The sequence below is a fragment of the Salvelinus namaycush genome, unplaced genomic scaffold (genome assembly GCF_016432855.1).
Source record: "Salvelinus namaycush isolate Seneca unplaced genomic scaffold, SaNama_1.0 Scaffold7, whole genome shotgun sequence".
Lineage (NCBI taxonomy): Eukaryota > Metazoa > Chordata > Actinopteri > Salmoniformes > Salmonidae > Salvelinus > Salvelinus namaycush.
In genome coordinates this window covers 1060123-1074710 of record NW_024061419.1, presented here as the reverse complement: position 1 = coordinate 1074710, position 14588 = coordinate 1060123, and the positions used below count along the sequence as shown (strand labels likewise).

General features: G+C 42.1%; 1 protein-coding gene across 1 annotated transcript in view; it reads left to right on the top strand.

Annotated features, from left to right (window-relative positions):
* LOC120042501 (zinc finger protein 271-like) overlaps window positions 1-14154 on the top strand; it is a 44468-nt gene extending 30314 nt beyond the window's left edge. The window contains exon 5 of the mRNA XM_038987333.1: window positions 13586-14154. Within this exon, the coding sequence (XP_038843261.1) occupies window positions 13586-14154 (569 nt within the window). The remainder of the gene's footprint in view (window positions 1-13585) is intronic.
* Window positions 14155-14588: the final 434 nt, after the last annotated feature.

Genomic DNA, 14588 nt, shown 5'->3' with positions numbered 1-14588 from the left:
TTAAAGGTCACTTCAGGATACAGCTGTTACTCTACAACAGTAAAAATGTGTACTGTTGGGGGTACTGGAGGACCAGCATTGGGAAACACTGCTTTACACTCTCCTAGATAATGTGTTACTGTTGGGGGTAGTGGAGGACCAGGATTGGTTAACACTGCTCTACACTCTCCTAGATAATGTGTTACTGGTGTAGAGAGGAGTAGGATTGGTTAACACTGCTCTACACTCTCCTAGATAATGTGTTACTGTTGGAGGTAGTGGAGGACCAGGATTGGTTAACACTGCTCTACACTATCCTAGATAATGTGTTACTGGTGTAGAGAGGAGTAGGATTGGTTAACACTGCTCTACACTATCCTAGATAATGTGTTACTGGTGTAGAGAGGACCAGGATTGGTTAACACTGCTCTACACTCTCCTAGATAATGTGTTACTGGTGTAGAGAGGAGTAGGATTGGTTAACACTGCTCTACACTATCCTAGATAATGTGTTACTGGTGTAGAGAGGAGTAGGATTGGTTAACACTGCTCTACACTCTCCTAGATAATGTGTTACTGGTGTAGAGAGGAGTAGGAAGGATGCAGTCTCAGGTTTGGAAAGACTGAATTTATTTCAGCACCAACAGATCAAAGCGGAACAAAACCCAAACGTTGTTGTGCTCAAATTAGATCTTCATAAACAAGAAGGCCCAGGGTGAACTATATAAAGTACTCAGGAAATAGTAGGAGAGATTCCTCTCAGGAAAACAAGTAACATTTACAAATGACCGACAAAAAGACAAAATGGCAGAGGGAGTGTATATATACAGTGATAGAGGGGCGATTGGAACCAGGTGCGTGTAATGATGACGAGACAAGTCCGGGGGTTGATGAGTGAAGGGCGTTTGACAGCAGTAGGTTCGGCAGCAGCTAGAAGGCCGGGGGTTGATGAGTGAAGGGCGTTTGACAGCAGTAGGTTCGGCAGCAGCTAGAAGGCCGGGGGTTGATGAGTGAAGGGCGTTTGACAGCAGTAGGTTCAGCAGCAGCTAGAAGGCCGGGGGTTGATGAGTGAAGGGCGTTGGACAGCAGTAGGTTCAGCAGCAGCTAGAAGGCCGGGGGTTGATGAGTGAAGGGCGTTTGACAGCAGTAGGTTCGGCAGCAGCTAGAAGGCCGGGGGTTGATGAGTGAAGGGCGTTTGACAGCAGTAGGTTCGGCAGCAGCTAGAAGGCCAGGGGTTGATGAGTGAAGGGCGTTTGACAGCAGTGGGTTCGGCAGCAGCTAGAAGGCCGGGGGTTGATGAGTGAAGGGCGTTTGCCAGCAGTAGGTTCGGCAGCAGCTAGAAGGCCGGGGGTTGATGAGTGAAGGGCGTTGGACAGCAGTAGGTTCAGCAGCAGCTAGAAGGCCGGGGGTTGATGAGTGAAGGGCGTTTGACAGCAGTAGGTTCGGCAGCAGCTAGAAGGCCGGCAACGCTGAACGCCTGAGCTGGACAGGAGGGGGAGCCAAAGCGAAGTCTGGTGTGACATAATGAGAGAAAATCAATAGAATATTTAATATATTTTCTCAAATTCCGTTTTCTCCGTTTAGTAATTTTCCAGGTTTCTGATTTGTCTCTGTTTTTCAGTTTTTCGCTCTCAAAATCACATTGTTAATAGAAAAACAACAAAAGGAGACCACTTTTGTCGTCTGAGAAAAATCTAAGACATTTTCATTTTTGGGTGTAGATACCCTTTAATTCAAGTGGCTCCAGCAAGAGCCTTGCTTGGTTGGTGGTGTCTCTGTAGCACACATGTGATTGCAGAGTTTGCTGAACAAATCACAACTGGATTGATGCAAATAATCATGATATCATTCTGCCAGGTAGGCATAGACTACTTTGTAGTTAACTTTGTAGTTAATTGTCAAGGTTTGTGGGAAAACTTTTCCATCAACCAGAAGATGGTTGTCATTAGCATCATCGCTAACAGCTACACATAGTGGTAGACAAATGCACTCAGACAGGGGCATTTCCTGGCTGTTTCCTCTTCAGAAAGTTGAAGGAAAATACAAATCACTGAGGTGAATTTAAAAACGACTTGCAGGCAGTGGGTTAAAAATAACTATGACAAAAAATGAATACAAATTATACCACCACCCAAAAGGGCACTTTAGAGACAGGAAGGGCAAAGGGGCATGAGCTCTACACAGGTAGAGTCCTATCTGTCCATGTTGCCTTTTGGAAAGTGGGCACTGCTTTATGTGCTAACACCAACACTCACCTAAATATCCCATATGCCACTGGGTGGGAGAAGTTTTCATTGTTTTTGGGCAGAATTATGTGAGGTGTTGTTAGCGATGAGCCTTGGTCAATTTGACGAGGATGGCATATTCCAAGCTAATGTCGCCCTCTTCAATCTGTCACCTAATCCTCTTCAATCTGTCACCTAATGGGCAGGTCAGCCCTGGAGGAAGGTTTTGGCTCTAAGAAGTAAGATAACATAACATCTGGTTGTTTTTAAATTACTTTTTTTGACATTGCTTTATTTTTGTTCCAATCTGTGTTACCCACTCCAGTCAGCAGATGGCGATGTGAGTATTTCATGTGATGCTTCTTGCGTGACGTATAATGTAATGGACGGGGCGGGAGGCTTCTTCAACAGAGACAAAAGGCCTCTGATTCAACCAACGCGGTGGTTTGCTAGCAAACATAAAACCGGAGCATTTAAGCTCTTTAGACTAATCTTGTGTATATTAATCTTGGTGTTTAGAACACAATTCTGTTTACGTATCTACTAGTTCATTTTAACGTAATTTGCTTCTTAAATTAGGGAATGTGTTAACTTCATACTGCACTAGGCTAATCGCCCAGAGCATAAACTCACTAAACTAGACGGAGAAAAGAAGTTCTGGTGATAGGAGAGGAAGAAGCTTTCAGAATGAAAGAGAAAGATGCCGTAACATTGAAGGAGGAGAATGTAGTGAAAGAAGAGGAAGAACCTTTCAGAATCAAAAATGAGGAAGATTCCGTATCATTGAAGGAGGAGAATGTAGTGAAAGAAGAGGAAGAAACTTTTGGAGTAAAAGAGGAAGAGGAGGCTATCTCAATAAAAGAGGAGGAGGAAGACGTTTTAGGAGTGAGAAGGGAGGAGGAGGAGTCAGAATATCCGATTACCATCAGTGAGTACTGTCTTAAAAACAGGGGCACAAACAGCAGTTGTTGAACTGTGGGGTTTTAAGGGGGGATTCTACTGAAGTTCTACACTTGAATATGTTGTTCAGTACTGCCATTGGTACATATATTTTTTTTAAATCTATTTATTTTAATCTCCATGTGGTCTATATTAAAGCGCACTTCATCTTGTATAACAGGATTTTTACAATCCAATTCTGGTGCATAATTTCTACATAAAATATCAAAGGAATGCAAAAGGCACCCATTTCGTGGAACAACCTTTTACATTTGCATCACAAAGAATATTTTACAAAATCATGATGAAAGTGGCCATTTTAGACATATTCATGCCTCTTGTAAGACTCTGTGATCGCAATAGATGGTCATACGTTTACCATCTGTTTGATGTTGTCATTCACACAGGAGAGAGACATGACTATTGTGGATCCTCTGGGGAGCCTCAACAACATCCTGATGCTGACGAGGCAGAGAAGAGTCTCTCCAGATCAGAACACCAGATGGTACAGCTTGGTCTGGTCTAGCATACAGCCTGCTCTATCTGGGTCTGGGCTGGGTTTCTGTAAAGCACTTTATGACAACAGTGACATCAGCATCCATAATGATATGTGTCTGTGTCCCCTCTTTATGGTTACCAGGACAACGCTAGCCCTTCCTCCCTCCTGGAGTCCCCGTGTCGTGCCTCTCCCGGTAGCACCTTACTGCTGGGTATGAAGAGGTTGTCTGTGCTGCTGGTGGACTGCAGGAAAACAACGGGGCTGAGTGGAACTGTGAGAGGAGGAGAAGAGAAGAAAGGATCAGATTTGACACATCAAATTAAGTGCTGAAGTTTAGTTTGAACAAATAAAATAGATCTGTCCACTGGTATCTGTTACCAGGACAACCAGCAGAGTTCTGTTAGTTGACAGGAAGATAGACTGGTATCTGTTACCAGGACAACCAGCAGAGTTCTGTTAGTTGACATATAAAATCTTGATGTAAGTTAGTTTTAGAGAGAAAGTTTCAAGATGATCTGATGTAAGCTGCATGTTTTACAAAAACATTTCCTTAAAACATTATGGATGTTACATTGCCTGTCCCAGTCAACCCCCCTATCTTTACAAGACTGTAAAACAGGAACTTGTCAGCCCTGCATTAAGGACCAACATTGTGATAAATGGAACTGTATACCAGTTCCATTTAAGGACCAAAAAACTGACAGCTGTGCCATATACATTTAATTTAATATACATTTCAAAATGGTTGGCAAGAGATTTTCAATGTACTGATTCCATGGCACATGGTTTATAAATTGACACGCAAAATGATGCCGGATTCAAAGCTTAAATTATTATACAAAATCCTTGCAACCAATAGACTGTTATATATGGGGATATAATATTCCCAGCTCTGCAGATTTTGCTGTGAGGATGCAGTCATTAGATTATTTATTTTGGTACTGTCCATCTGTAGCTCGTTTTTGGTCACAGGTCCAGGAATCACTGAAGAATTACAACATTTACCTAGAACTAACGCTGCAGATAGCAATACTGGGTGATTTGAAAAGTCCTATTCAATCGATCAATAATATAATAATTATTTTAGCTTCAATGTTTATCTTTAATTTACAATCTGTAGAATATATGAGAATAGAAAGGTTTAGTACTTTTGTGAAGCATCACAGCACAGTTGAAAAATATATGGCAAATAGAAATCCAAAATGGATGGTGTTGAGAGAAAGATGGGAGGGGTTGAATGGAGCCGAAGGGTGGGACTAATAACAAGATAACCAATGTAAAATATACAGGGTCTGTAAAATGTCAAATGTATATAGGTTCAGAACCTTTGTGAAATAGCACAGTTTCAAGTAGAAATCAAACTGGATGGACATCAGTAATAATGGAAAGGCCTAAAAACAAACAAAATACACTGCTCAAAAAAATAAAGGGAACACTTAAACAACACAATGTAACTCCAAGTCAATCACACTTCTGTGAAATCAAAACTGTCCACTTAGGAAGCAACACTGATTGACAATAAATTTCACATGCTATTGTGCAAATGGAATAGACAACAGGTGGAAATTAGAGGCAATTAGCAAGACACCCCCAATAAAGGAGTGGTTCTGCAGGTGGTGACCACAGACCACTTCTCAGTTCCTATGCTTCCTGGCTGATGAGCACATGTGACAGACGTGACAGAGTCTGGAGACGCCGTGGAGAACGTTCTGCTGCCTGCAACATCCTCCAGCATGACCGGTTTGGCGGTGGGTCAGTCATGGTGTGGGGTGGCATTTCCTTGGGGGGCCGCACAGCCCTCCAGGTGCTCGCCAGAGGTAGTCTGACTGCCATTAGGTACCGAGATGAGATCCTCAGACCTCTTGTGAGACCATATGCTGGTGCGGTTGGCCCTGGGTTCCTCCTAATGCAAGACAATGCTAGACCTCATGTGGCTGGAGTGTGTCAGCAGTTCCTGCAAGAGGAAGGCATTGATGCTATGGACTGGCCCGCCCGTTCCCCAGACCTGAATCCAATTGAGCACATCTGGGACATCATGTCTCGCTCCATCCACCAACGCCACGTTGCACCACAGACTGTCCAGGAGTTGGCGGATGCTTTAGTCCAGGTCTGGGAGGAGATCCCTCAGGAGACCATCCGCCACCTCATCAGGAGCATGCCCAGGCGTTGTAGGGAGGTCATACAGGCACGTGGAGGCCACACACACTACTGAGCCTCATTTTGACTTGTTTTAAGGACATTCCATCAAAGTTGGATCAGCCTGTAGTGTGCCACTTTTAATTTTGAGTGTGACTCCAAATCCAGACCTCCATGGGTTGATAAATTTGATTTCCATTGATAATTTTTGTGTGATTTTGTTGTCAGCACATTCAACTATGTAAAGAAAAAAGTATTTAATAAGAATATTTCATTCATTCAGATCTAGGATGTGTTATTTTAGTGTTCCCTTTATTTTTTTGAGCAGTGTATAACTATTGTAAAATAGATTGTGTCTGTAAAATGTGTATAGTATAAGATGGAAGTAGAATCCTAAGTGTTGTTGTTTATTAGTTTACTCCAATAGGGGGGGGGGGTTGGGTTTGAGAATAATAAAGCAAGGTATTGTCGCCCTGACCGTAGATATCTCTGTTTTTCTATATATTATGGTTAGGTCAGGGTGTGACCGGGGTGGGTATTCTAGTTTTTGTATGTCTATGTTGGCCTGATATGGTTCCCAATCAGAGACAGCTGTTTATCGTTGTCTCTGATTGGGGATCATATTTAGGTAGCCATTTTCCTCATTTGTGTTGTGGGATCTTGTCTATGTATAGTTGCCTTAGTGCACATCAGTAGCGTTTGGTTTGGTTTGTTGTTTTGTTAGGTGAGTTTCGGTTTATTAAAATGATGTGGAACTCTACTCACGCTGCGCCTTGGTCTCATCATTATGATGATCGTGACAGGTATATTCTAAAAAGACGTGTATATATGTATGTATGCACGTTTATGTAGGTATGTGTATATATATATATATTTACAAAAAATATATATTAGGGATCGGAAATTATGCAGACGGAAGCGACAATCTATCTGCAATGTTAAAGCTGATCCATCTCCCACATGTTTGTTGTTGTTGCAAATAGTCAGGAATGATTCGCAATTAAGGAAAGTGGATGAATAACAGATTTGGCTCATTAATCTATGGTAATTTAATTTATAATTATATATAATAATAATAATAATAATATAATTATATATATATAATTTATTTAATTTAATTTATAATTTATGGTCCAAATCAAGATGATCTGTACTTCTTCAAAGAATATTTATATCAATTTATTTACAGGCAACAAATGATCAAATCATTATGGTAGGAGACTATAACAGTTTTAATTACCTCAATGGACCGTAAAGGAAATCACTCTACAAACTATCATCACCGTGCCCTTACGGAGATCACAAATATTATGGACTCATTAGAAATAGGGGAAATTTAGAGACTAAAAACCCCTGACCTATTGCAATACACATGGAGGAGACTCTACAAACTATCATCAATGAAGAAGAAATCACAAATATTATGGACTCATTTGCTTTAATATAAAGGATCAAAACTTGCGGAGGAAACTACCAGTTTCATTTGAGGACCAGGATGTTTACCGCTGTGCATAACAGATTGCAAAATAGTTGGGAAGATATTTATGATGTACCGATTCCATGATACAGGGTGTATGAGGTGATATATATAACGGCACAAGATTGAAGACTTTGTGCTTTTCAGCTAAATTTATTGTACAGAATTCTTGCCACCAACAAAGTGTTGAATATTTTGGGCATACAATCATCGCAGCTTTGCAGATTTTGTAGTGAAGATACAGAATCAATGGACCATTTCGTTTTGGTATTGTCCTCAGGTAGCCTGTTTCTGTTCTCAGGTTCAGGAAACCTAGAAATAGTATTGTTGGGAGATCTGGAGAGAACGGGTATGTCAATTACTAATATCCCATATATACTATATCATTCTTAGTAAAGTAGTTATCTTCAACTCGCAATCTGTGGATTCTATTCGATTGTATGAAAAGTTGTAGAAACATCTCAAGGATGATCAATGGAAACAGGATGCACCTGAGCTGAATTTCGAGTCTCATAGCAAAGGGTCTGAATACTTATCTAAACATTTATATTTTCAATATTCATATTTTTCAATATTCATAAATTCATGTCAGAATTGTTTGAATTAAATCAAATACTACTCATATTACAGAAAAGGTGGTAATGCTTCATGACACCCATTGTTGAAGGCCTGTAGCATCTGATGTTTAAACATTATGGAGTCTAATGATTAAAAGGGAAGGGAAAGGGGATACCTAGTCAGTTGTACAACTGAATCCATTCACCCTAAACGTGTCTTCCTCATTCAACCCCAACCCCTCTGAATCAGGGAGGTGCTGGAGACTGAACCCCTCTGAATCGGGGAGGTGCTGGAGACTGCCTTAATCGACGTCCACGTCATCGGCGCCCAGGGGACCACTTGTTGTTGGGGTTATTTGCCTTGCTCAAGGGCAGACCGGCAGATTTTTCCTACTTGCCGGCGTGGGGATTTCGAACCGTAGACATTTCAGTTACTGGCCCAACACTCTTAACCGCTAGTCTACAAATGTTCCAACTTTAATTAATTATTTCTCAATGATGCTTTAAAGGAAAAGTTTACCCAACATCCAGAAACTCCTAAGTGATTCCATACTATGAAACTAGTCCAGTGGAGTTTGTCCTCTCCCCCTCTCTCTCCCTGTAGTGTTGTACTGAAACAGCTGCAAAAATGGGACTTGTGACGTTTCTGGATGCGGCCGTCGCTTTGCTACTTTGCCAGTTAATTCATGATTCAGAAATCCACAAAGTGTGTGGACAAATTTGTTTTTATTAAAGCTATTGGCCTTTGTCTTTCACCTTGAGAAAAAAACACTTTTCAGCCCATATTATCTATTACATAATAAAATAAAAGAGTATGGCGTCAGAGAGGATGGCTGACGTTTTATGGGCTGCTAATCAACCGTGCTATTTAGTTTGTTTTTTCATGTTGTTTGTATCTTATTTTGTCCATAATGTTGCTGCTACCGTCTCTTATGACCGAAAAGAGCTTCTGGACATCAGAACAGAACATCAGAACATCAGAACAGAACATCAGAACAGAACATCAGAACAGCGATTTCTCACCTTGAACTGGGGGAAGAATTTTTCTTTTTAATGATTCGGACGAGAGGGATTTACTCCAGACACCCGACAAGGCCCTCATCCCCATAATTCGCAGGAGAAAGAGACGGAGATATCGCGGACAGAGGTCGGAGTGCCTTGTAAGGATCTGGGGACGAGTGGGTAATCTGCCTTTACCATCGGTACTATTAGCCAACGTACAATCATTGGATAATAAAATAGACAAACTACAATCACGTATATCCTACCAACGGAACATTAAAAACTGAAATATGTTCCACCGAGTCGTGGCTGAACGATGACATAACACTGTATCAGCAGGATAGAACAGTAGCCTCTGGTAAGACAAGGGGTGACGGTCTATGTATATTTGTAAACAACAGCTGGGTGCAGGATAGAACAGTAGCCTCTGGTAAGACAAGGGGTGACGGTCTATGTATATTTGTAAACAACAGCTGGGTGCAGGATAGAACAGTATCCTCTGGTAAGACAAGGGGTGACGGTCTATGTATTTTTGTAAACAACAGCTGGGTGCAGGATAGAACAGTAGCCTCTGGTAAGACAAGGGGTGACGGTCTATGTATATTTGTAAACAACAGCTGGGTGCAGGATAGAACAGTAGCCTCTGGTAAGACAAGGGGTGACGGTCTATGTATATTTGTAAACAACAGCTGGTGCTCGATATCTAAGGAAGTCTGAAGGTTTTGCTCACCTGAGGTAGAGTATCTCATGATAAACTGTAGACCACACCATCTACCAAGAGAGTTTTCATCTACAGTTGAAGTCGGAAGTTTACATACACCTTTGCGAAATACATTTAAAAACTCAGTTTTTCACAATTCCTGACATTTAATCCTAGTAAAAATTCCCTGTCTTAGGTCAGTTAGGATCACCACTTTATTTTAAGAATGTGAAATGTCAGAATAATAGTTGAGAGAATTATTTATTTCAGTTTCTATTTCTTTCACCACATTCCCAGTGGGTCAGAAGTTTACATACACTCAATTAGTATTTGGTAGCATTGCCTTTAAAATTGTTTAACTTGGGTCAAACATTTTGGGAAGCCTTCCACAAGCTTCCCACAATAAGTTGTAAAATATATTTTGATTTGTTTAACACTTTTTTGGTTACATGATTCCTTATGTTTTTTCATAGCTTTGATGTCTTTACTGTTATTCTACAATGTAGAAAATAGTAAAAATAAAGAAAAACCCTTGAATGAGTAGGCGTGTCCAAACTTTTGACTGGTACTGTACATTAAATTCCCTGGCAACAGCTCCAGTGGACATTTCTGCAGTCCCTCTGAGACATCTGTGGCATTGTGTTGTGTGGCAAAACTGCACATTTTAGAGTGGCCTTTTATTGTCCCCAGCACAAGGTGCACCTGTGTAATGATACTGCCCAATTTTAGAGAAATAAGCTTTTTTGTACATATGTAAAAATTCTGGGATCTTTTATTTCAGCTCGTGAAACATCGGACCAACACTTTACATGTTGCATTTATATTTTTGTTCATTAAAGTATCAGTTTTAGATACATGTTATTTCATGACCATGTGTCACGCCCTGACCAGAGTTCTTATGTGTTGTCTGATAATCAAGTGATATTTGAAATATTAGAAATGGTTGGATCAATATCCACCTTCATGATATGGATTAAGCCTGATTTGGAATGTCTGAGTAGTTCTATCTGATGTCATAATACACCCCTCTGATAATCAAGTGATATTTGGAATGTCTGAGTAGTTCTATATGATGTCATAATACACCCCTCTGATAGTGATACATTTGCTCCATTGTTTCCATGTGTCACGTCCTGACCATAGTGCTCATGTGTTGTGCTTGTTTTAGTGTTGGTCAGGACGTGAGCTGGGTGGGCATTCTATGTTGTGTGTCTGTTTCTGTGTTCAGCCTAATATGGTTCTCAATCAGAGGCAGCTGTCAATCGTTGTCCCTGATTGAGAATCATATATAGGTGGCTTGTTTTGTGTTGGGGATTGTGGGTGGTTGTTTCCTGTGTCAGTGTTTGTACCACACGGGACTGTGACGGTTGGTTCGTTTGTTGTTTTGTATCTTGTCTAGTTTTCATGTTCATTAAATCATGGAAACTTACCACGCTGTACATTGGTCCTCCGATCCTTCTCGCCTCTCCTCGTCCGAGGAGGAGGAGGACTTAGACTGCCGTTACAACATGTGAATGAACAAGCCTTTTCAAACTTTATAATATGGCTGTATATAGACTTACTAAACTCAGCAAAAAAAGAAACGTCCCTTTTTCAGGACCCTGTCTTTCACAGATCATTTGTAAAAATCCAAAATAACTTCACAGATCTTCATTGTAAAGGTTTTAACACTGTTTCCCATGCTTGTTCAATGAATCATAAACAATTAGTGAACATGCACCTGTGGAACGGTCGTTAAGACACAAACAGCTTACAGACGGTAGGCAATTAAGGTCACAGTTATGAAAACTTATGACATCAAAGAGGCCTTTCTACGGACTCTGAAAACACCAAAAGAAAGATGCCCAGGGTCCCTGCTCATCTGCCTGAATGTGCCTTAGGCATGCTGCAAGGAAGCATGAGGACTGCAGATGTGTCCAGGGCAATAAATTGCAATGTCCGTACTGTGAGACGCCTAACACAGAGCTACAGGGAGACAGGACGGACAGTTGATCGTCCTCGCAGTGGCAGACCACGTGTAACAACACCTGCACAGGATCGGTACATCCGAACATCACACCTGCGGGACAGGTACAGGATGGCAACAACAACTGCCTGAGTCAGGTCTAGGGCACTGCATCGCAGCGCTAGCTGTGCCACCAGAGACTCTGGGTTCGCGCCCAGGCTCTGTCGCAGCCGGCCGCGACCGGGAGGTCCGTGGGGCGACGCACAATTGGCCTAGCGTCGTCCGGGTTAGGAACGGTTTGGCCGGTAGGGATATCCTTGTCTCATCGCGCACCAACGACTCATGTGGCGGGCCGGACGCAGTGCACGCTAACTAAGGTCGCCAGGTGCACGGTGTTTCCTCCGACACATTGGTGCGACTGGCTTCCGGGTTGGATGCACGCTGTGTTAAGAAGCAGTGCGGCTTGGTTGGGTTGTGTTTCGGAGGACGCATGGCTTTCGACCTTCGTCTCTCCCGAGCCCGTACGGGAGTTGTAGCGATGAGACAAGATAGTAACTGCTAACAATTGGATACCACAAAATTGGGGAGAAAAAGGGGGTAAAATTAAAAAAAATTAAAAATAAAACTGCCCGAGTTACACCAGGAACGCACAACCCCTCCATCAGTGCTCAGACAGCCTATTGCGGACAAAGAGAGAGTGGACTCAGGGCTTGTAGACCTGTTTTAAGGCAGGTCATCACCAGACAGACCCAGCTGGACCAGACTGGACTGGCAAAAAGTGCTCTTCACTGACGAGTCACGGTTTTGTCTCACCAGGGGTGATGGTCGGATTCGCGTATATCGTCGAAGGATAAATGAGCGTTACACTGAGGCCTATACTAGCCTATACTATCTCAACGCTGTGCGTTACAGGGAAGACATCCTCCTCCCTTATGTGGTACCCTTCCTGCAGGCTCATCCTGACATGACCCTCCAGCATGACAATGCCACCAGCCATACTGCTCATTCTGTGCATGATTTCCTGCAAGACAGGAATGCCAGTGTTCTGCCATGGCCAGCAAAGAGCCCGGATCTCAATCCCATTGAGCATGTCTGGGACCTGTTGGATAGGAGGGTGAGGGCTTGGGCCATTCCCCCCAGAAATGTCCGAACTTGAAGGTGCCTTGGTGGAAGAGTGGGGTAACATCTCACAACTAGAACTGGCAAATCTGGTGCAGTCCATGAGGAGGAGATGCACTGCAGTACTTAATGCAGCTGATGGCCACACCAGATACTGATTGTTACTTTTGATTTTGAACCCCCCTTTGTTCAGGGACACATTATTCCATTTCTGTTAGTCACATGTCTGTGAAACTTGTTCAGTTTATGTCTGTTGTTGAATCTTGTGTAAATATTTGTATGAACATATGTTAAGTTTGCTGAAAATAAACGCAGTTGACAGTGAGAGGACGTTTCTTTTTTTGCTGAGTTTATATATAGTTACTATCAGTTTTAGGAACATCTACCCAAAAATATTTCACCCTATTTTTTACTTTACCCAAAAAGTTCACGACATCAGCGTTTAGTCAAAATGTTGAACATTTGTGAACGTCTAAATAAATTGGCCTTTTCAATAGCGTTTCGAACCCTTTCGACAACGGGGAGATGTTACTGATGTGCTTTGTGTCTTCGACGTAAAAACAAGTTTTAGACTTCCACTTAAAATTACTTTACTTATTTTAGGTTTAAGGAAGTGTGTAGGTTGGATTCTGTATCATACAGCTATGAAGGTTATATATTAAGAACCACCTACTCGATAGGAATCCAGCGATGTCTGTGTCTTGAGTGTCCTAGAACTGTTTAATTTTTGTGTTCTGACTTGTAAAAACAGAATGAATACAATAGTAATGTAAACATATCAGTAATTACCAGGAAGCTCTACAACATTTGTTTTAAAATCACACAAAGATTAAAACTGGCCTCAGATTATTGAGGGATCTGATTAGGATTTACCCTCGTAGCAAGGCCGTTTTATCATGTGGAGGTTTCATTCAGGTCTCTATTTAAATAAACACTCTGTTTGTCTTTGACAGGAGAAAGACCAGACTCCGAGGAACCAGAGCCAGAGACGTCCAAACCAGCAAGAGGACACCACTGCTCCCACTGTGGAAAGGGTTTTAAACAGTTACGGGACCTGAAACAACATGAGAGAATACATACAGGAGAAAAGCCGTACCACTGCGCCCAGTGTGGAAAGAATTTTAACCACAAAGGATACCTGAAACAACATGAGAGAATACATATAGGAGAAAAGCCATACCACTGCTCCCAGTGTGGAAAGAGCTATAACCAGAGAGGATACCTGAAAAAACATGAGAGAATACATGCAGGGAGTTTCAACCAGAAAGGACACCTGATCCAACATGACAGAATACACCCATGTGTGAAGCCATACCACTGCTCACAGTGTGCAAAGAGTTTTACAAGGTTAGGGGGCCTGAAAATTCATGAGACAATACATACAGGAGAAAAGCCGTACCACTGCTCCCAGTGTGGAAAGGGTTGTAACCACTTAAGTGGCCTGAAAAGACATGAGAGAATACACACAGGGGAGAAGCCTTACCACTGCTCCCAGTGTGAAAAGAGTTTTAAGGAGTTGGGTAACCTGAGAAGACATGTGATAAACCACACAGGAGGTAAGGGTGTAGGCTGTTGAACAGTAGGACATAGGACAGATGTAGGCCTCTGAACAGTAGGACATAGGAAAGATGTAGGCCTCTGAACAGTAGGACATAGGACAGGAGAATGCCCAATACATGGTGGGACAGATGAGTCCAAATTTAATTCCAACCACCATGTCTTTGTGAGATGCAGAGTAGGTGAACGGATGATCTCCGCATGTGGGGTTCCCACCGTGAAGCATAGAGGAGGAGGTGTGCGGGTGCTTTGCTGTTGACACTGTCAGTGATTTTATTTTGAGTTTATGGCACACTTAACCAGCATGGCTACCACAGCGATATCCCATCTGTTTTGGGCTTAGTGGGACTATCATTTGTTTTTCAACAGGACAATGACCCAACACACCTCCAGGCTGTGTAAGGGCTATTTGACAAAGAAGGAGAGTGATGGAGTGCTGCATCAGATGACCTG